Raw genomic sequence first — 23,543 nt, forward strand, 5'->3', positions numbered from 1 at the left:
GTGCCACCCGTGGGTGAATCCGTAATCTCCAAATCCATCCTCCCTCAATCTGTCGCGCTGGCGTCCTGCAGAACAATGCACAAAGATCCCTGGCCCTCACCCGCGACCGCCCCGTCGGAGTCCAAAGCAGCCTATCCGACACCCCTCCAGAGGGAATAGGCAAGGCCAAAATCATCTCCGCCAACTGCTCACCAAACACCTCCCTGATCAGCCCCACCCTCCAATGACTCCCCTCAGAATCCAGCAGATCCCTGACCCTACACCCGGCTAGTCTCGCAGAGTCCACCATGGTCGGCAGACGACAAATCGGCCAATCAGTCACCCAGCTATCCTCCAGCACATCTATCGAGTGCCCGTCACCAATCACCCATCTGATCTCCGGAAGCACCACCATAGCCCTGGCACACATCACTCGCCATGTAGGAGAGAGGTGACGCTCCATCCGCCCCCCAGGCACCAAGACACCATATTTGGCCCTCATCAATGAGGACCACATACTCTCTGGCTCAAGCACAAATCGGGCAACATGCCTCGCCGCTAACACCTCCCGTCTCGTCATCAAAGACTGCACTCCCAGCCCCCCGGCACTGGTCGGCTGGCAAATACTCTCCCAGGCCACCAAGTGGATCCCGCCTCTGCCACTCCTCCTCCCCCAGATAAACTCCCTGAATAACTGCTCAAGGGACCTCAAGACTGACACCGGAATATCGACATGGGATAGAAGATAAATAGGAACAGATGAAAGTACAGAGCGTACCAGTACGATCCTCCCCATCATAGACAATGAATGGGACTGCCAGCCCTCCAGTCTCCGTCTTCCATTTTTTTCAAATGCCGAGGAATAGATGGGAAATTGGGATCGAGCTGTGAAGAACTTAGGATTTAAAAGACATGTGATTAGCTCTTTTCTGAATAAATTTATTTTGGACATAAACTTATTATGAGCAATTGTGGACTATTTCTTTGAATAAATACGATAGATTCCCAAGTTTAGATTTATATAAAGATGTATGAAAAAAAAGATAGACCTTGCATATCTTGTGGGGTTAAACCCTAAGGATGTGCATCCGTCTATCATATTCACAGCTTAGGCTGTCAGATCGAGGCGTGACATTAGATATGTAAGGAGGTATTTGCACATACAAAATATGGGGGTTTAAATTTTTTAGCCTATGTAGGTATGTACATACATACATATATAGATAAAGGTTAGGTTGGGTTGGTTTGAGCTAGTTTTCTGAAACCTCAAGTTAAATTTTTTTTTCTGTTCAAGACTTTTTCAAACCAAAACCAAACTAATATTTAAAAAATTAATATAAATCGAACCTAAAATACCGGTTTGGATTGGATTTGCAGTGAGTTTTTTTGCACACCTCTGCATGGGCTAGCGGTGGTTTGTTGGTTGTTGCTTCCCAGAAAAATGCTTATAAAAAGGAACACACGCCTTCCTCTTCTCTTTCATCAAAGGAGAAGTTTCTTTGTTTATTTGTTTGTGTTTTTTTTTCTTTTTTTTCTCCGGCTGAAGTCGGGTGGCTTACTCCTCATTCAATTTCCAACTTTACATGCCTAGGAAACGATGGAAGTTTGATGAAATTGTCGAGGACCTGGGCTTCGGCCCAAGTTGTGGGGGTTGAAGCCCACTGGACTTGGTCCGCTGCTACCATCCTGCCATAGCACTGCACTGCCGTATCCAGAGTTTCTTGTCCTCGGCCGTCGGTTACCTCGCTAAGGACCTTTCTGTAATCCCATGGCTTCTAATGCCGCCCTCCAAAACCCTAGCTTCTTCTCCCCTTCACCCCCAATCCTTTCTCTCAAACCTCTTCTCAATAACTCCCCTTCTCTCCGCCTCTTCTCCGGGAATCCCACTTCTCTTCCCTCTTTGAACCTCCAACTTCCCCCTCGCCAGCAATGTTCCTTCAAGAACACCATACGAAAAGGCGCGCTCCTCCCATTGCCGCCTTCTTTGCTGACCAGACCTCGAGCTTGGACGAGGGAGACGAGGAGGAGGAGGAGACCGATGCAGGCAACCGTGGGTTCAATTGGGACCAGGAAACAGAGGTCTTCGACGAAGACGACGAAGGAACGGTTGAAGAAGATAGCAGCGTCCGTATCATTCATCAGTGCCCGCACAAGATCTGAAGCTTTTTTTCGGTAATCTTCCCTTTGGTATCGACAGCGGGAAGCCCGCTGGGCTCTTCAGCATTGCGGAGGTGAGTGTGGGATTTACCATTCTCATGCTTTATTTGAATTTTGGCAGTACGGCTTGGTAGGGTCATGCAGTATTGTTACATAAAACAGGAATCTTGGCTTTGGCAAAACATCGAATGAGTTCTGGGTGTTGTCACCTGTCGAAGAATTGGAAAAAAAGATGTCATTTTTCAGATCCAGTCTCATGTTATTGCCTCAAAAAGTTTCATCTTGTCCACACCAAAACCATTGACCGTGGCTGTTAAATGATGAACTAAATTTGATGAAAGCTGCAATTGTAACATTTGATGGCGGGAGGCAAGATTCGCGGTTTTAGTACCGGACTCCGTACTAGTGCCACACTAGCACAGTAACCTATATGGTGTAGTACAATTTTTTTAAAAAATTTTGAGTGTTGGTACACCATCCTACTAGATACCAGTACCGAACCAGTATAATATGGTATATCCCGTATTGGCTGGTTCGAGCCGGTACGACATACCATGGCGGGAGCAGCAGTATGAAATAGATCCCATGAAATGAGCTTTGCGGTCTTCAAGAGTTCTATGGTTAGACAAATGCATAAAAAATGGATTAAACTGTTATTAAGGAGGCGAATTAGATATTAGGATGAAGGTCAAATGCTAGGATAAATAGATGGAAACACCCAAAGGCCAGGTATTGGACACTTGATGCACAAAAATGGAATTTTGAGGCCAAGAACTCTGAATAGCCAGGATAGGTAGGAGATCAAGGTCATGCCTAAATATTCATAGAAAAATTAGTTAGTATATGAAATGCTTTAGAGTAAAGGGGAGACAGTTAATAACTTCCAAGATCAAAAAATGGAGGAGAAATTGGCTTGGGAAAATGTTCAGAAAATTTAAGAAGGGTCATCCAAAGGAAAGCCCACAAACTAGAAAGAAGGGATGAAGGATTTCCTTAAAAATAAAGGCACAACAATGATCTCTGACTGGGCTAAACTTGGCTTATGGACTCACAAGCAGAATGAATCTTAATCAAAGTCTTGACATGAAGCAAAGTCTACTGATTCTGCCAGGCCGGAGATGCCCCATTGCAAAGAACACTAGCGGATTTCGGTCCGGTTGCAGCTGATACCTGGAGGTGCCTGAGAAAAGTCTTAGGATCACCTGAACTTGCAAGAATATGCCAAAGTGAATGTATAATAATATGCTACAGAAGCAATAGGTATCATGGAATGTGCCAGACAATGCGAATGCTGATATTTTGGGAAGAGAGTCGAGTAATACTGAGTGATATAGTCCAGTCAAAGATTTAACACTAGATTCAAAATGATCAAGGAAAGTTGGGCCCTATTGTTTGCTGAAATTTAGTGGGTTTTCAACTGATTGCTTATGAAAATCCTATGACAGCAGCAAATGAGAAAAAAAAAAAATAGATTGGACTCTGCATCAGTTCATTCAAACTGTGGATGTCAAATATAGGGTTTTGACTATTTGCCTTTCTTAATCTTTATGAAGATTGAAGGCAGTGATCAGAAGATTCTGGTAACATGAAAATAAATATTTAACACCCACTGTCAATGCACTGTCTGATTAGGGTCGATAAACTTGTTCTTATTGTCAGGTTCATGCCAGATGATTATGACACCACTGGAAGCCATGTTTGTATAGATTCTGTATGCATCATCTTTTTATGGAATATATGTAGAGAATGAAATAATGCATAGATGAGTAATGCACACAATACATGCATGTGTTATAGAGTTGTACAAATGCATTAGGCTACTGTGCCATCTCAAACATTAAGATAAAATAATATTAGGCACTAAATCTTTGACCTAAAAGGAAAAGATAGTTTAGAAGAGGGTTCAAGTCATATTTCGTGAAGATAGGAGTGAGACCTGATATAGGATGCAAAAGTTGCAAGTGCTGACTGCATTAATGCGCTGATCATATTTTCTCTAAATGTCGATATATGCTTACTGCAGATAAACCTGTAATTTCGTGAATGGGGAATGTATAAACTTTATTGGCTTGCCAAAATACAACTCAAGATTGTATAGTATCGAGAAATTTCATATTTTTTTCTAGTTTCATGCTTCTCCCCAGGTTATGATGGCATGCTAATAATTTGAAGTCTTGTATTACATTGAGTTCTTTAAATCCTCTTCTGAGTCTCAAAAGCATATTGGTACTATTTATGTTAATGTGTTTATAATTAGATGTTGATCTTTAAGTTTATTTTTCTTTTTCTTTTCACTTTTTATCTGAAGTTATGCTATATTGATTATATTTGTTACACATGAGTTGACTGCGTAGGTTATTTATGACTGCGAGACTGACCGCTGTTGTGGCTTTGGTTTTGTTAACGCTCTGGATCCGGAGCATAATTTGTCGCGCCCTAGATCCGAAGTATGACACGACCGTGCTACTAAGAGGTACAATCCATGATATCACGAAGCCAATATTATATTTAGCTTTCACATCTATCTCAAATATAATAAAATAAATAGGAATCTAATTTTATTATTTATTAAACAAAAATCAATATTGGTTCAGAGCGTCTAAATCCAAACTCAATACTAAACCCATCACCCTCAACATTCATAAAATCATTAGCTATCAATTTATAGTCAATACTAAAATTCTTCTGTAAAATCACTAAGCTTGCTAGCGAAAACTTTAAGCCTGAAACAACCTCCGTCCCTACCGATCTTATTTGCCTACAGAGAGAAAAATAAAAAGAGGTATATAAATGACACAACTTAGTAAGTACACCCTTCACTACCTTACCGGATCAAGCATAAGTTTTTCTATGTTAATGCATCATTTAAGAAAAATAACAGATATTTCAAAATAAGCATTTTATAATACAAAATATTTAAAACAAGTTATAAGTAAATCATGCATGCATAAATCATTTATATTTCATAAACATAACTTCAAATTCATTTTGCAAGTCAATTTGTAAATCATTCTTCTGCCCTTTAGCCATATCTTAGTTCAAAATATTGCTTATAGATATTCGTGCTATGGTCACTTTATACCTGTGATAGGGCCATAATCAATTGTATGTCACAGTCTGGCAACTTTATACTCGCTGGCGGGGCCATTACCAACTATTATACCTGCTGGCGAGGGCCATTACCAACTATTGTACCCGCTGGTAAGGTCCATACATAGCTATCTAAGAGCTTTTCAAATACTTATATCTTTTTTGTAAGATGTATGCATAAGTAGATGAAAAATTCTAAATGACATCGTCAGATTCATATTTCATAACAAAGCTATTTTCATTAAATCATTCATGAAACTATTTTTCATAATAAAGCATGATTTTCATGACACATATGCTGATCCATAGCTTTAAAAAAATATGATAGTTTCATAAGCAGATTTTATGCACGAAATATATTATCATAAAGAGTGCAAGATCTACTACAAGTTTGAAAACTAATAAGGAGTCCAAGATTTATTTATCTTTTTCGCCTTAAGCCGTCAAACTTCACTAGGCGATTCATTTACCTCTATTAAAAATATTAAAAGTGAGATTAATTTCTATTAAAATAAATAAGACGAAGACGGTTGGTCGGGTGACAGTGTTTGGGGTTCTGGGTGGGTCAGGCCTAAGCGATTCAATAAATAAATCATAGGGCATGGACTCGATCAGGTCTACATTTAATCAACATGATTCATCAATGAGGGTTTCAGAAATATTTAACAAGGCCAGGGTGATCGGTCCAGTAGGCAGCCCAAGCAACAGGGCGGAACCAGAGCTCTTTATATGGGTCAACTCAGATTCGTAGATCAGGTCGACATGACTCGACTCTAGGTTCCTTGGACATTCTAGAGTGAGAATGTGGAGAGAAAGTATAGAGAGGAGAGAGAAGAGATTGAGAAGAGGGGAGAAGAGAGAGAAACCCTTTCTCCCTCTATTCACAAATGGGGAGGCTTATCCTCCCCTTCCTTCCCCTCTTTCCCCGCAAGTCCAAGGGAAGCCATGGTGGCCTGGCCTCCCACACGTCGGCAACCACCAATGGCCATAGCCTCGGCCAAACCGGCGGCCGACGACGACCAAAATCCAATGGAAACATAGAAATGGAGGTGCTTTGTTTCGGAAAGAACTCTGGCGACCGCCGGCTCAAAACCTTGGAATCCAAAGCCCAAACTACAAAGGAAGAAAGAGGAGAGAGTGGAGAACTCGTACGTCAGTCCGACGAGGCTCTATGGCGACCTTTCCGACGAAAAATGGAAGAAGACTCTTGAGAAGAAAACTTGAAATCGAGAGCAAACAACCCTTATTTTTTGATGGATCTCAAAGGGAAGGACGAGGGATCTTATATAGGCGTAAATCCAAGTTCTTTGTGTTTGATTTGGCTTGGGATTTCATCTCTTCCGATCACGATCGCGATCGGAAGAGAGGATAAGGGAGACTCCTAGTTGAAGACTTCCTCTCCCGATTTGTCGGAACTAGCCTGGCCTCTTTGGGCCGGCCCAATGGCCCAACCGTGAGCGGGTTGGTCAATGGACCGGGCCATCACATTCTTGCCCCTAAAAAAAAAAATTTATCCTCGAAATTCAACTTACTTAAGGCTCAAACTTTGAAGGTACTCAACCATCACACTTTCGTTGCACAACTCCAATCTAACCAACACTCTTCTATACTCATCCTATACCTAACTTTACGAATTATAAACATAAGCCTAAGTTCTATCTATGGCTAGACTTTATGTATTACTCAGGATCAAACTTATTGCTCTGATACCATATTTGTCTATCATATTTGTCACGCCTAGGATCGGGAGCATTATTTGTCGCGCCCTAGATCCGAAGCATAATATGATCGTGCTACCGAGGGTTCAACTCACGATATCACGATGCCAACATTATATTTAGCTTTCACATCCATCTCAAATATAATAAAATAAATAGAAATCTAATTTTATTATTTATTAAATAAAAATTAATATTTGTTCAGAGTGTCTAAATCTAAACTAAATACCAAATCCAGCACCCTTAACATTCATAAAATCATTAGCTGCCAATTTATAATCAATACAAAAATTCTTCTACAAAATTGCCAAGCTTACTGGCGCGAACTCGAAGTCTGGACCAACTGTCGTACCTACTAATCCTATTTGCCTAGAGAGAGAAAAATAAAAAGAGGTATATGAGCGACAGAATTCAGTAAGTAAACCTTTCACTATCTTACCGGATCAAGCATATGTTTTTTCATGTCAATGCATCATTTAAGAAAAATAACAGATATTCCAAAATAAGCATTTCATAGTACAGTATATTTAAAACAAGTCATAAGCAATTCATGCATGCATAAATTATTTATATTTCATAAACAAAGCTTCAAATTCATTTTGCAAGTCAATTCGTAAATCGTTCTTTTGTAATTTAGCCATATCTTAGTTTAAAACATTGCTCATAGATATTCATGCTATGTTTACTTTATATCTGTGATAGAGCCATAATCGACTGTGTTGTGGTTCAAATTTGGCCCGAGAGTAACCACGCAGGTGGAGTCGAGGGAGCCGCCAGCGGTTGGAAGGGGAAGACGAGAGCCACCTCCTGTGCGACGGCGACCGGAAACCTGCACAAAGCGTCTTCTGACGATCAAGTTAGAATGGGATCAATTTGGTCCAGCCAATGGAGAGAGATCCTTTAGAAGTTACCTGATCGAGCTATTTAAAGTCTCGATGGAGTGGCCCGGTGGCAGAGGCACTATCAGCCCTCATTATGAGGGGGCGTGGCTCTGAGTCGGATGGCGCGCAGCTTAGACTGGCTGGTGGCGTGTTGTACAGCCCATTCTTAAGAACGATAAGGCGTTGACAGTCATGGTAGGGTATAGTCGGAGTAGTCAAGGTGTCGTCTGACTACTGAAGGCCGGTAATAAAGACGTGATACGGTAGCGTTGTGAAGTACGACCGCGTAGGTGGGCATAGGCCCGCATATGGGTGCGGTCGTTGGCGAGGCTGAGCTCGTTAAGTAGTCGCGTCATGCGTTTGACGAGGTCGGCTTGGCCGGCGCCGAAAGGAGCTCAGCTTTCCGTGTGCTCGGTGGAGCGCCCCGAGCTCGAGGTTCGGGCCGTATTGCTGGGGTAGGCGCCCTGAGCTTGGTCGGGACGGGTCAGCGAATGTCTGGAGACACTCCGAGCTTCATCAGGGGAGTCGGTGAATATCTGAAGATACCCCGAGCTTGGTCGGGGGAGTCGGCGAATGTCTGAAGTTGGTGGAGCTTTTGGCGGAGTCTCGAAGTCGAGCTGACTCTGGGCCGAAGTGAAGGTTCGGCCAATTGGCGTGGACGTTTACTAGGCCCCAACTGGGCGGTCTTTTAGTTGTGGGTTGGACGATCCATTTTTCCCCCCATTAGACTGTATATCACAGTCTGCTAACTTTATACCTGCAGACCGAGCCATTACCAACTATTATACCCACTGGCGAGGGCCATTACCAACTATTATAACCATTGGCGAGGGCCATTACCAACTTTATACCCATTGATGAGGCCATACATAACTATCTAAGAGCCTTTCAAATACTTATATCTTTTTCATAAGACATATGCATAAAGAGATTAAAAAAATACTAAATAGCATGTTCAGATTTATATTTCATAACAAAGCTATTTTCATCAAATCATTTATGAAACTATTTTTCATAATAAAGCACGATTTTTATAACACATATGCGAATCCATAGCTTTAAGAAAACATAATATTTCCATAAGCAGATTTTACGCATGGAAGACATGAGCATAAAGAGTGCAAGATCTACTACAAGTTCGAAAACTAGTAAGGAGTCTAACATTTACTTACCTCTTTCGTCTTAAGCCGTCAAACTTTATTAGGTGATTCAGTTACCCCTATTAAAAAATTAAAAGCGAGATTAATTTCTATTAAAATAAATAAGAAGGAGACGGTTGGTCGGATGACAGTGTTCGCAGTTCCGAGTGGGTCAGGCTTGAGCGATTCGATAAATAAATCATAGGGCATTGACTCGATCAGGGCTACAATTAATCAACATGATTCATCAATAAGGATTTCAGGAACATTTAATAGGGCCAGGGTAATCGATCCAGTAGGCAGCCCATGCAACAGGGCGAAACCAGGGCTCTTTACAGAGGTCAACTCAGGTTCGTAGATCAAGTCGACGTGACCCGACTCTAGGTTCCTTGGACATTCTAGAGAGAGAATGTAGAGAGGAAGTGGAGAGAGGAGAGAGGAGAGAGAGAAGAGGCGAGAAGAGAGAGAAATCCTCTCTCCCTCTGTTCACGAACGGGGAGGCTCGTCCTCCCCTTTCTTTCCCCTCCTTTCTCCGCAAATCCAAGGGAAGCCATGGCGGCCCGGCCCCCCACTCGTCGGCAGCCACCAGCGGCTGTAGCCCTAGCTAAACCGGCGGTCGACGGCAGCCAAAACCCGGTGGAAATATAGAAATTGAGGTGCTCTATTTCGGAAAGAACTCCGGCGATCGCCGGCTCAAAGCCTTGAAATCCAAAGCCCAAACTAGAAAGAAAGAAAGAGGAGAGTAGAGACTCATACCTTAGTCTGCCGAGGCTCTCTGGTGACCTTTCCGATGGAAAACGGAAGAAGACTATCGGAAAGAAAACTTGAAATCGAGAGTAAACAACCCTTATTTTTTGATGGATCTCAAAGAGAAGGACGAGGGATCTTATAAAGGCGTAAATCCAAGCTCTTTGTGTTTGATTTGGCTTGGGATTTCATCTTTTCCGATAGCGATCGCGATCGGAAACGAGGATGAGAGACTCCTAGTTGGACTCTTCCTCTCCCCAATTCGTTGGGACTAGGCTGGCCTCTTTGGGCCGGCCCAATGGGCCAATTGTGAGCAGGCCAGTCAATGAACCGGGCCTTCACATTCTTCCCTCCTAAAAAAAAATTCGTCCTCAAAATTCAACTTACTAAGGCTCAGACTTTGAAGGTACTCAACCATCACACTTCCGTTGTGCAACTCCAATCGAACCAACACTCTTCTATACTCATCCTATGCCTAACTTTACGAATTCTAAACATAAGCTTAAGTTCTACATATGGCTAGACTTTATGTATTACCCATATTTATCACGCTCCGGATTCGGAGCATGATTTGTCGCGTCTTAGATCCGAAGCATAACATGACCATGCTACCGAGGGGTACAATCCACGATATCACGAAGCCAACATTACATTTAACTTTCACATCCATCTCAAATATAATAAAATAAATAGGAATCCAATTTAATTATTGATTAAATAAAAACCAATATTGGTTTAGAGTGTCTAAATCCAAACTCAATACCAAACCCATCACCCTTAATATTCATAAAATCATTAGCTACCAATTTATAGTCAATACTAAAATTTTTCTACAAAATCGCCAAGCTTGCCAGTGCGAACTCCAAACTTGGACCAACCTTCGTACCTACTGATCCTATTTTTTGGAGAGCAAAAAATAAAAAGAGGTATATGAGCGACACAGCTCAGTAAGTAAACTTTTCGTATCTTACTGGATCAAGCATAAGTTTTTCCATATCGATGCATCATTTAAGAAAAATAATAGATATTCCAAAATAAGCATTTCATAGTACAATATATTTAAAACATGTTAAAAACAAATTATGCATGCATAAATCATTTATATTTCATAAACATAGCTTCAGATTCATTTTGCAAGTCAATTCATAAACCATTTTTCTGCCATTTAGCTATATCTTAGTTCAAAACATTATTCATAAATATTCGTGTCGTGGTCACTTTATACCCATAATAGGGTCATGTTCGATTGCATGTCACAGTTTGCCTACTTTATACCTATTAGCGGGGCCATTACTAACTATTATACCCGCTGGCTAGGATCATTACCAACTATTATACTCGCTGGCGAAGGCCATTGTCAACTTTATACCCGCTGGTGAGGGCCATATATAGCTATCTAAGAGCTTTTTAAATGCTTATATCTTTTTCGTAAGATATACACATAAATAGATGAAAAATACTAATTGCATGTTCAGATTCATATTTCATAATAAAGCTATTTTCATCAAATCATTCATAAAACTAGTTTTCATAATAAAGCATGGTTTTCATAACCCATACGTCGATCCATAGCTTTAAAAAAGCATGGTATTTTCACAAGCAGATTTTATGCACAAAAGACATGAGCATAAAGAGTGCCAAATCTACTACAAGTTCGAAAACTAGTAATGAGTCTAAGATTTACTTATTTCTTTCGCCTTAAGCCGTCAAACTTCATTAGGCAATTTAGTTGCCCCTATTAAAAACATTAAAAGTGAGATTAATTTCTATTAAAATAAATAAGAAGGAGACGGTTGGTCAGGTGACAGCGTTTGGAGATCCGGATGGGTCAGGTCTAAGCGATTCAATAGATAAGGCTCCGTTTGGCAAAACTTTTGGAGAGTCAGAAAGCACTTTCTGTCTCTCCAAAAGCACTTTTAGATAGAATAGGGATATTTGGTAAAAAGATTGGAAAACTGTTTTAGTTTTGTCAGAAAGCTAAAACAGCTTTTTGGAAGAAGTTGGAGCTTCCCGGAAAAGCATTTTGAGGCCCCGTCGGAAAGCTATTTTGAGTTATAAATTTTTTTTGACCAAAATACTCATAATAAAATATAATAATTATAGAAAATGATAATATTAATATATAATAATAATTATTATAATATTTTATATTTTTATTATTATACTATAAATATAATATAATATAATATTATATTATAAATTTATAATATATTGATATATTATGTTATATAATATCACATTATGTTATATTATTATGCTATAGTATACAATATTATATTACTATGTTATAATAATATTATATTACATTATGATAATATATACTATATTGTATATTTATATATTAATATATATTATATTTTATTATACTCTGTTGTATAATACTATGTCCTTTATGGTTATTTTATCATACAAAAAGTATTTTCTCAGTTTGTTTACCAAACACATATGAAAGTCTTACAATACTTTAGAAATATGGTTACCAAACAACAAATAGCTTTTTATAGATGCTCTACTTCCAAAGTTCTACTGCCAACAGCTCTGCCAAACGGGGATTAAATTATAGGGCATGGATTCGATCAGGGCTATAGCTAATTAACATGATTCATCAATGAGGGTTTCTGGAGCATTCAACAAGGCCAGGGTGATCGGTCCACTAGGCAGCCTGGGCAATAGGGCGGAATCAGGGCCTTTTACAGGGTCAACTCAGGTTCGTAGATCAGGTCGACATAATTCGACTCCAGGTTCCTTGGACATTCTAGAGAGAGAAAGTGGAGAGAGGAGATAGAAGAGGGGAGAAAAGAGAGAAACCCTCTCTCCCTTTGTTCACGAATGGGGAGGCTCGTCCTTCCCTTCCTCCCCTCGCCTGAAAGTCTAAGGGAAGCCATGGTGGCTCGGCCCCCCATGTCAGTAGCTACCAGTGTCCGTAGCCCATACCAAATTGGCAGCCGGCGGTGGCCAAAACCCGGTGGAAACATAGAAACAGAGGTGCTCTATTTCAGAAAGAACTTTGGCGATCACCGGCTCAAAACCTTGGAATCTAAAGTCCAAACTACAAAGGAAAAAGAGAAGAGAGTGGAGAACTCGTATCTCAATCCGACGAGGCTCTCCGACGAACTTCTTGATGGAAAACGGAGAAGACTCTCGAGAAGAAAACTTAAAATTGAGAGCAAACAACCCTTCTTTTTTTATGGATCTCAAAGGGAAGGATGGGGGATCTTATATATATAGGCGAAAATCGCGATTTCATCTCTTCCAATCGCGATCGCGATCGGAAATGAGCCCCGATTCGTCGGGACTAGGCTGGCCTCTTTGGGCCAGCCCAATGGCCCAACCGTGAGCGGGCCAGTCAATTGACCGGGCCCTCATGGTTGCAGACTAATTTTGACGGACCAGAGAAAGCGACCAATATGTTTTAACCACCATACATGTTAGAGAATTCATTATATATTCTTGCTGTTGATGGTTAGCTGCATGGTACCAGATTATAAAAACTATGTATTGGTTTATGATACTAGTTTATGTTTAGCAAACTGCTTGTTTAACTGAAGGGGCACCTTTCTACTGGTCAGGCTAACTAGGGAATGATGTCAGGACGAGATCCCGTCAAGAGCTGAATCAGTCAAAAATAAGCCAATCCTACAGTTGATCTGACTCTATAGAGTCCATGTAGTATATTCTTATGAAGGTTTTGGGGCTCAGAACCACGTCACTCATTACGTAACCGTATGGGTATAGATTCTTTTCTCATCATGCCATTGTCAACTTATTCATTATAGTACCACTTGGTGCAAACTTGCTTTATGCGAGGAACCAATGTATAGTCGATTTTTACAAAGTCATACAGCAAGTTTCCGATGCTGAGTGTGTTACCATGATGAATAACATTGATAGTGCACTAACCTTCATCTTCTCTCATAGGAAGCACAGTAGGTTTTGCATCCGTTATTGTTCTAACACGAACATTGATAGATTCCCAAAGATTTCTTTAATTTTTTTAGATATATCGTGTTTGTTTGGTCAACTTGAATTGATTTACCGGATTTGATAGAATCTTAAGAATTCCTCCAAATCGTATGCAAGTTACCAGTTTTATGTTTATTTGGTCAACTTGGTGATCTCCGGAAGATTGATTTATGGGATTTATGCTTCCTTACACTCAAAATGTTTGCTTGGTCTCCATGCTCAATAAAATCAGATTATTCTAATCAACTTTTCTTCTGTGTAGGCGATATGATACGGGAGGGGACATCGATTTTTTTGGTTTGCAGAGAAAAAGTTTTTTTTAACTCTTTACAACCCTACTTTCCCCATATTTTCGGGATCTGCCCAAAGCCGTGCGATCCATTGATACACGGTGTCACTCCTGTTAACGCGCCGAAGACGTGGGATCATTGAGTGTATGGATGGACCAACGAAGACGCGTCTGTCAACATGCCCTTTCGATCAACACTAGAGGCACATGCAAGTTGACCTGTTTGCATATAATTTTCTGGCCCTCTTTGGTCGGTCAATCCAGGATTCCAGAAGTCAAATTTAAAATATGACTATCTAGATAAGCTATCCCCATCTCAGCTAGCAAGTTTAAGATAGATTTTGGCATTGAATCCCATTAAAAGGTGCTATTCCGATTCTCCATCTCAGAGTATATGTGATCATGACCTCTGTCTACATTGTCGGCTCATTTAAATCATAGACCATTTCGATTTCATTAGAAAGAAGAATTTGGAACATCATTTATCGATCAAGCATATAGAGACTCAGCAACTAAAAATGGTTCTATCTTTTTGGATTTTTTTTTTTTTTTATCAAACCGATAGAGATAGAATCAAATCGATTCCAGAGCTAATCATGTTAAGGTTTTTCAATTGTTAGCCTCCTCTGACATGGTGACAACAGGAACTTAATTAACGTATAACTTTGGTGATGTCAATGATGTATCATATGGGACTAGTCTTTGGTGCGCGTTCCCTGGTCATGTGTGTATACTGGGACGTCGTACATAAGATGATGTGATGGATAATTCGTGAGTCTTTTTTTATTAAAAATATATGTAAGTCATGATAACTTAAGAGGCTGGGTCTTACCTAACCTTTCTCAATGCCAGTCCCTATCAATCAAAGTGGAGCAATTACTTAGCGAAGCAAAACCATCAGATCGGCTTCCAAAGGTGCTTTCCCTTTAATCATCAAAAGATAATTAACATATCTTCCCACCTTGATCAATTGAAAGAGATAATGATTAACAGATTATATCAAAGATACCAGCTTTTTCGAAAAAAAAGGCTTGATTCCTTAAGGAAGGAAAAAGTGATTACTCAACTGATTAATTGATACCCGCTTTAATAACTCCTATTTAATACCGTTGGAAGCTTCGATCACGACCCGCGAGTCAGCGACGCTACCTACCGAGTCTCCCTCACGGCTGTCTCCCGCGTCCGAAACGGTACGCTTCGTCACCGTAGCGCCCGAAACAAATGCTTTTCTTTCGTGTTTGTTTAATGTTTCAGTGCATAAATCGTCCGACGTCTATAAAAAAGCCCGGAATTGGCTTGACCGGAGCTCTTTGGTCTACTGTTTCGTAATAAATTATCGTTTTCTTTAATGTTTTTGCTTCCTTCCGGAGTTTTCCTTTTTGTCTGCTTGAGGCCTATTTCTGACGGTGTTTTCGATGCTGGAATGTCTTCTGGGGGATTTTGGCGTCTGTAATCATACCGGTAACGTCCAAAATCTTGTCTTTTTTAGTATTTTGGTTTGTTTTGTTTGGTTTACATCGATTCTTGGGCTAAAGTAGGATTTTTTTTTTCCTTTCTGAACTGGTTGATGCTTTTGGTTTTTTGGATTTCTTGATTTGCTTCTCCATTACATGTATTGGTTCTTGTTGAATTTCTTCATCCAGTGGGAGTTTAAATCTGGAATTAGTTTAGACTGCCTTCTGAATGCTAAATAAGAGATTTCCTTTAATGTTGTTATGCGGTTGTGTGTGTCGATGGCTAGGGTTTTGCTGTTTTGTAATCATCTGGGGAATGGCCAAAATCGTGTCTTTTTAGTATTTATTGTATTTGCGTTGGTTTTTTGGTTTTGTTGTGTGAGCTTGGATTGCTTGGCTTGTGTAGGATATCAGGTTCTTTTGGAATTTGATGCTGCCTCTTGACGTCGTTTGTATTTTCTCAGATTGCTTGTTAATCATGCATCTTGATTTTTGTTTCTGTTTGAGTTTTGATGTAAGATGGTTTAAGACTGCCTTCGTAGTGCTAAAAAAAAGCTTTCTTTTCTCTCTCTTTCTTTCTTTTCCTGAAAGTAAGCTGAGAGCTTTCAATCATCGATGTGAATGTGTTACGAATCTATTTCCTTTACCACGCAAATCAGGGTTTTGCTCTTGTTTTAATCATTTAAAGGATGCCAAAATTGAGTTTGGTTCATTTTTGGATAATTTTCGTGCTCTCCTTTTCTTGATTTTGTTTCTGGTTTTGGGCTTGTTCTTTTATTTGAAGAGTTCTGATTGTTGGGCTCAAGTAAGCTTGAATTATTTTAGAAATGGGTGATGCCTTGATTTGATTTTTTTTCTTTGGCTGTTAAATTATGTTTTTAGGTTTATCAGAATTTTCTTAATTCAGTTTGCGTTCTGATGTGAGATATTATAGACTGTAGTCTATTTACTTGAGCGCTGTCATTTAACTATGTGTATGTATCCATACTTTTTTATGCAAGATTAGTTTTTTTTTATTATTATTATTATTATTGCATTCATTTGGTAGATGCCAAATTTGTGCTCTATTTTCCTTTCTCTTTCCCCAGTATCCTGTTGGTGGATTCATACTGGATTATGATTTTTTATTGTATAATCATTGAGTGAATGAGAAAACTGTTGTTTCTTTTCATTATCATTTCAATATTATTTTTGTGGGTTCAATTTCTTGGTTTCCTTTTGTGAGTTTAAATTGCTGGAATGAAGTAGGATCAGATTTTCCAAAGTTGGATGATTTTTTCCTTCAGTATATGACTTTCTTTGATCAGGGTTTTTATTAAATTATGTTATTCTATAGCATTGTTGGTGGCTTTACTTTTTCAAATTTACAAGTTTGGATTAATAGGTTTAAGTAATTTCATTATTTTTTGGTATTGAGTGCTATGCTTTGGTATGTGATTCTTCAAATCTTAATACATTATGTCATGGTTCATCTTAGAAGATTTCATAGTTCCATTTGAGTTTTGATGCAGGACAAGGTAAAAATATCTCCTTATACTTTGATGAAAGCTTTCATTCATCAGTTTAAGTTTGTTCCCCCCTCTCTCTGTGTGTACGTATGTGTGCCTGCACGGGCGGGTGCATGCATGCATGTTTGTGTGTGTGTTTTCCTTTTCTTAAATTTTCTTAGAAGTGTCTTGCTTTGATTCTAAACTTCTAATCATCTAGGTAGATGCCAAGATGTGCTTTCTCCCCAATGTTTTGGTCAATTGATGTTATTCCATTATTTTTTTGAAGAAATTGTTTCCATTATTTCATTAATGAGTTTGGATTGTTGTTCTATGGTAGGTTCAAGATTTTTGATTTGCATGATGCATTGCTTTAGCATATGATATGTCTTAATCTGAATCAATACTAAAATCCTATATATATTTATTTATTGGTGGTTTGCTTTCATGATTTTGTTTCGCAAATATGGACTCTTGGGCTCATGTAGGATCAAAATTTTTAGGTACAGTGCTTCGCTTTGCTATGTCATTTGCTTTAACTAAGAGATATGTGTCTGTCTGTATTGGATTTTTTTTTATAAGTTGGTAGTGTCTGTTTAGTTCTCAATGCAAAGCATGTGAAGAAGTTTGTAAAGGTCTCTCTAATAAAAGCTTTGTTCAATTTGCTCAAACTCTATATATTGTATTATTTGTTTTCTTCTTCTACTTGTTATCTTCAAAAAAACAAAAAGAAGAAGAAAACGCACGCACACATAAACACACGGAGTGAGGACAAAAGAGAAACTTTTGCTTCTTTATGTTGGGTTTTATTGGTTGGTTACTAGAAAAGATTTTGGTGGTTTAATGTTTTTATTTTTGCTGAAATTTGTGATCAAATTGACAGTGTGTTTTTTGGCTATGTTCAGGCTTTTTAGCTGGTGGAGGAAACCTTTTATCCTCATAAAGCTGTATAATCTGAAGATTTTACATAGTTGAGTTGTGACAAATGGGTGGAAAAGGATCCAAGACTCACAGCTCGCGTCGCTCTTCTTATGATTATGGGCATATGCCTTCAGGATATTCTTCGAGGTATTCTTCCTACAATCAAGCCCATGTGAATTATGAAACAGTGGACAGCTTACAAAGAAAGTATTCAAGGATTGGTGATGATTACCACACACTAAGTCAGGTATCTTATAGTTCTTTTATATATGTTTTACCATGGCTTTTAAATTTTTTCTCTAGCCGTATTGCAAACGTCTTCTGAATTATGTAGGTATCTTTGCCTAAACTCTATCCGAAAGAATGGTGTCAAATGATTTCAGCTTTTGTTTTAAACAGTCAAAAACTTTTTTATATTTTATCAAATGAAAAAAAAAAAGATAAAATAGTGCTACTTTTATGTTTACTTGCTCAAATAATTCATAAAATGTGTTGGGTTGGTATGGTTTCTTATCTCAGAGCCTTTAGTGAATTCTACTGTATTCTAGTTTTATATGCTAACTACTTTAAGTTGTAAGAATCAAATCATCAATATCCACTGTGTCAAATCATCAAGCATGCTTGAGTTGTAACTTGAAAGTTATTGTACACTGATTTACAAATTTCTCTTTTATTTTTAGGTAACTGATGCCCTTGCACAAGCAGGTCTTGAATCTTCTAATCTGATTGTGGGAATTGACTTCACAAAGAGCAACGAGTGGACAGGTTCACTTAAAAAGAACTTGGTGGACCTTTTTATTGTTCTTATTGACTTGTAGTATCATGCTGCACTTCTTCATTTTGGGAAACTGGATTATTATTGAATCAGAAAAACCCATGTAAATGGGATACGAATTCAATTTTTTCAATAGGCCATGTTAGTATAGCTTGTATGTTAGCCGAGCTATGTGGAACATTGCTAATGACCCTATCTGCATGATATCTTATACTGAAGTTTCTCCTTTTTGGGTCTCTTTGGAATACGTTAGCCACTTATTTTCTAAAGCTTGTATATAGAGCTACTCTGTGTATTAGATGACCTGATACTTCAGATGTTAAACATATCTTTTCCTGTGTGCTTGTGCTCCTTACCTGATATAGAACTGATTATATCAAGTGGCTTAAACATCGATTTTTCTTAGAAGTAGAAATATTATCTCAGTACTTGGTTTTCTCATCTTGGTCACTTGAAACATTTGAGGGGAAAAATTACACAAACCTCTAGTTACACTATGGCGATATGAACCTTGACATCATTCTTGGTGTTTTCGGTATCTTAGGTAAAGTTTCTTTCAATCGCCGATGCTTGCATGATCTGGGAAGTACTGCAAACCCATATGAGCAGGCAATATCTATTTTCGGAAGGACCCTTTCTGCTTTTGATGAGGATAACCTTATTCCTTGCTTTGGATTTGGCGATGGTCAGTTTTATTCTAATTTAGACAACATATTTATCCATCTGGCACAGCATGTGCTATTTTGAATTAAATTTATAAGCTAGGATGAAAGTTGGAATCCACTTGTAACTGATAAGATGGTGGAACATTTCTGTTTTTATTTTGTGCAGCCTCCACCCATGATCAAGAGGCATTCAGTTTCTATCCAGATAACCGACCATGTAATGGCTTTGAAGAAGCACTACAGCGGTACAGAGAACTAGTTCCACAAATCCGGCTAGCTGGTTAGCGTAATGCTTACATTTCTCCTATTTAGTTATGTAAGTTTTTCAGCTATTCTGAATGAAATCTTATTATTCTCATGCATGACAGGGCCAACATCCTTTGCACCAATAATTGAAACAGCCATAGGCATTGTAGATAACACTGGTGGTCAGTATCATGTTCTTCTTATAATTGCTGATGGACAGGTCAGTTAGTTTTCTTCATGTTTCTTTTTTTTTCAATTTTTTTAATTGTCCTGCTTCATTTCTGTATTTCTCTGCTTATGGTGTGCTTGTCAGTCATTTAAGTCTGTCTTTCATGCGCTTGTTTATTGCCCATGCAAGCGTATGTCAATAGTACATCTTTTTTGGTTTCTGATCCTTGTGTTTCTCAAAGTTTGTAAAATTGTTTTAGGGTAACATGCTTTTAAATTTACCCTTATTGACCTAGGTGACACGAAGTGTGGATACACACTATGGCCAGTTAAGTTCACAAGAGCGAGATACCATGAATGCCATAGTCAAAGCTAGGTAGTTATCAAATATGACAAGCAAATCCTTTGCCTTTTGCTTTTCCATTTTATATTAGCATTTTCTCATCCATTTTTTTTATGTTTTTAGTGATTATCCCTTGTCAATTGTTCTTGTTGGGGTTGGTGACGGACCCTGGGAGATGATGCATGAGTTTGATGACAATATACCTTCCCGGGCATTTGATAATTTCCAGGTTAGCTCTCTTTGTCTGTCTGTCTGTCTGTCTCAAAAAAAATTCCAAGTTAGGAATTGAAAGATACGGTCTATGGAACTATTCTTATAGTTAGAAATAACTGCGGAAGTGTATCATAACACCTTCAGTGCTGTGCAGTTTGTGAATTTTACAGAGATCATGTCTCGAAATATCCCTACCAGTAGAAAGGAGACAGAGTTTGCACTTGCAGCGTTGATGGAAATTCCTTCACAGTATAAAGCAACTATAGATCTCCAACTTCTGGGGTAATTGGATTTGCATCATTTTTTTTTGTTCATGGCTTCTAAATTCTAATATAAAGTATGCTTCAGCTTTTAGCATGATATCTGGCCATTTTCCCCTTTTCCCAGCCGACGAAGAGGAGTGCCACAAAGGGTTTGTCTGCCTCCACCGGCCATGAACCGTGGTTCAAGATCAAGTGGCGTTGAGCAAGGTCTTGGAGACCATAGAAGTGCCACTACTGTCTCATCTGAAAGTTCTCTAGAAGATAAGCTGGTATGTGTCATTTGAACGTAGTTCATATCCTTCCATCTGTTATTTGATATTTGGCTAAAATGATGGACATCCAAGTCAAACATAATGCTCTTAAAATAGCCAATTTGTTGAAAATATAGCATTTACACCATGTTGGGGAGGTTTTCTCTTTGGTTATTAGGTATTGGAATATTGAAGGAAAACATTTCTAGGTTTAAAACCATTTTGATATGAGTGTCTATTTATACATCATATCCTGCTCGTGTAAATATGAGAATATGCATTGGATGTAAAAGCTCCATTTCACAGGTGGACAACATATGAGCTCCTGAAAGTTATTCTTTTCTCTCTCTCTCTCTCTCTCTCCCTGTGTGTGTGTTTACAGATGTGTCCCATTTGCTTTTGGCATTCCAAAGATCTTGCATTTGGATGTGGACATCAGGTAAATAATCTACTTCTTAGCATTTTGAGGATTTGTTCTTTTCTGATTTCTTACATTACAAGAGTTCATTTACAGACTTGCAATGACTGTGGGAAAGATTTGCAACGTTGCCCTATTTGTCAAAGCGAAATCACAATCAGGATAAGGCTCTATTGATGCTCAGAAGCTATCACGAACACTAAAGCTGTGTGATGCTTAAATGAAGTTCAGGCATTTGAATCACTTCACCTTAACACTTTGGTTGATCTGTGCTTCCACCTCTCCAATATTCAGTACAGAGTTGATATCTAAATAAACATTGTAAATAGAGTTCCAATGATGATGTTTCCTATGTTGGTACTCGGGGTACAAAGCCCGGTCGTAGTCCTTGTGATGCAAGTAATTGTCATACCTTATACTCTGTATATCAAATTTGGAATCCTTTTTTGTTCTTTTAATTTTTGAGGCTCCAGGTGTCCTATGAAATTCCATCGTTCTATATTTTGATATTAGCTGACATTGCCAAATGGCAGGTAAGGGGCATTTTACTTGGTATAAGATTGTCTTTGGACTAGAAGCTTCTGGATTCTAGATCATGTGCGCTGACCAAGTGCTTCCCTTGAGCATCGCATAATTTTATTTTCTCGGTTTCATCAGTTTAAGCCTCATCTTTCTAAAGAATGAGTTTTACTTTATGATGCATTTTCGCAAGTATATAAGAGGAAACTCAGTGGTAGGTGGGTTGTCAATTTGAGTGCAGCCCTAATGAGCATAGCACTGCTCTGCCATTGCTTTCTTTGATCTTTTTTTTTCCCCTTTGCTTGAAATACGAACAGGCCCTTCTTGCCTGCTGCTGATCCAGTTCTTTGATCTATTTAACTTTTGAAGTTTTTTAAGATCAAAGAAAGCAGCCTTAATTCTTCGCCGACCATCTGTATGAAGGACTCACAAGGAGCAATTACTACTGATCCTTGTACAACTTCCGTCATCTCCATTCCTATCTTTCTAACTACATGTATTTAACCTCTATTGTCTTGGACGCATACAGCATCATTTTCTATTCCATAAGCCTCATGGCCTGCCCAATAACAAGTCTTGATGCATGTTTGGTATCTGTGGAAATGGGTAATCGTGGTCCAGAGTTTAACAGGATATTTATCATCTCAGACACCCATAAGTCAGGCTTATTTCATAATTTTTCAGCAGCTTTCCTCCAAACCCCTCCTGCTCTCAGCTTCAAGTTGGTAGGTTTTCAAGGACCATGGCCTTTTCTGGTGTCTTAATTTCCTGGTAGATACACGTCCAAGCAACGTGGGCTGCCTACCTCCCTTTGACCAGTCGAAGTTTTTTAAAGACCGACACCATTTGAAGTCAGGATAGTGGTGCTAGCGTGTCACACTCTCCCATCTTAGTACAACTCACTTGCATGGTCGTAGAGACATTGGAAAAATATGAGATAGAGCTCTCTGGTATAAGTTGGCTTGGGTTGCAGTAGGTCCGATTGCTCGTCTCCAAGTTCTGAAAAAAGGAAGAGAAGATGAGGAATAAAACTCTCCTTGCTGTGATCACAGGGTTCATGGTGGTGATGCTCTTTGTGGCGACTGCAACTGCTAGATTGGAGGTTAAGGAGCATGAGACCCATCCACAAGGTTAGCTTTCCATCTCATTGCTCCAATAACACGAAATTCAGAGCACAAAGATTTAGAAGGTCTATTCTAATTGGCTTGGGTTCTGCCTACCATAGCTTTATGAAAAGATATATGCTGGTTCGTCTCAAAATTGTTTGCAGAGCTTGATCTTGTGCCGAGGCATCATCGAATGCCTCCCTTCAAAGCAAGATTTTTCTTGAGGAATTATAAGACCACTCTACATCGCAATTCTAGAGCTTAATAACCATTAAAATCCATCCAAACAATGAAGCTACCTTCCTTTCAAGGTGCTGCACCTGCTCTAAAACTTGGGAGCCCCTTCAAATAAAGCTGTTGGTCTGCTCTGTACTTTGAGAGGAAGATTTAGATGGTGTTGTTGATGGACTTAATTTGTTTGCTTAACCTGGAGACTTCCATGACCGTTTCTTCTTGATTACTGAAGGATGCAGGTGCTGCTGGTTCATCCTCAGTCCCATGATTCAATGCGGCAAAGTCTGCTGTGGTGATGATTGCTGCTCATAAGAATTAGTAACCGGGACAAATGCCTCCCCAACATTTGGAGTTCTCTGAAATGGTCAAATGGAATTGGACAAGAAGTAATCTCTCGGGCAAATGCAAGGGAGCTGTACAACAGAGGCATTAGTAGCTGAAAGTCCGCGTGTCAGAATAACTATACTTTTTACTATGGCAAAATGAGACTGTTTTCATCTTGATCCACTAATGGACT

General features: G+C 39.1%; 1 protein-coding gene across 3 annotated transcripts; it reads left to right on the forward strand.

Annotated features, from left to right (window-relative positions):
- Nucleotides 1-1,697: 1,697 nt before the first annotated feature.
- Nucleotides 1,698-21,625, forward strand: LOC103710674 (E3 ubiquitin-protein ligase RGLG2-like). Of its 3 annotated transcripts, XM_008796528.6 has the most exons (15): nt 1,698-2,210; nt 4,491-4,609; nt 5,253-5,337; nt 13,937-15,424; nt 17,810-18,072; nt 18,506-18,590; nt 19,145-19,285; nt 19,432-19,545; nt 19,634-19,731; nt 19,976-20,055; nt 20,146-20,251; nt 20,390-20,517; nt 20,623-20,767; nt 21,132-21,188; nt 21,264-21,625. In XM_008796528.6, the coding sequence occupies exons 5-15, from the start codon at nt 17,890-17,892 to the stop codon at nt 21,342-21,344; spliced, it is 1,218 nt and encodes a 405-aa protein (XP_008794750.2). In that variant the 5' UTR covers nt 1,698-2,210; nt 4,491-4,609; nt 5,253-5,337; nt 13,937-15,424; nt 17,810-17,889; the 3' UTR covers nt 21,345-21,625. The 3 variants fall into 3 exon arrangements, with proteins under 3 accessions (XP_008794750.2, XP_089785137.1, XP_038982909.1); XM_089929011.1 differs by lacking the exons at nt 4,491-4,609; nt 5,253-5,337 and having other exon boundaries at nt 1,708-2,210; XM_039126981.2 differs by lacking the exons at nt 1,698-2,210; nt 4,491-4,609; nt 5,253-5,337 and having other exon boundaries at nt 15,089-15,153.
- The last annotated feature ends 1,918 nt before the right edge of the window (nt 21,626-23,543 follow it).

The sequence above is a fragment of the Phoenix dactylifera genome, chromosome 2 (assembly GCF_051530095.1).
Source record: "Phoenix dactylifera cultivar Ajwa chromosome 2, Ajwa_hap1_PhDact_Kaust_v1.1, whole genome shotgun sequence".
Taxonomy (NCBI): Eukaryota; Viridiplantae; Streptophyta; class Magnoliopsida; order Arecales; family Arecaceae; genus Phoenix; species Phoenix dactylifera.

Coding starts and splice junctions, on each gene's coding strand:
- LOC103710674 (XM_008796528.6), top strand. CDS start 17,890: ATGGGTGGAAAAGGATCCAAGACTCACAGCTCGCGTCGCTCTTCTTAT. Junction 20,056..20,145: donor AATGCCATAGTCAAAGCTAG/GTAGTTATCAAA, acceptor TTATGTTTTTAG/TGATTATCCCTTGTCAATTG. Junction 21,189..21,263: donor CATTTGGATGTGGACATCAG/GTAAATAATCTA, acceptor GTTCATTTACAG/ACTTGCAATGACTGTGGGAA.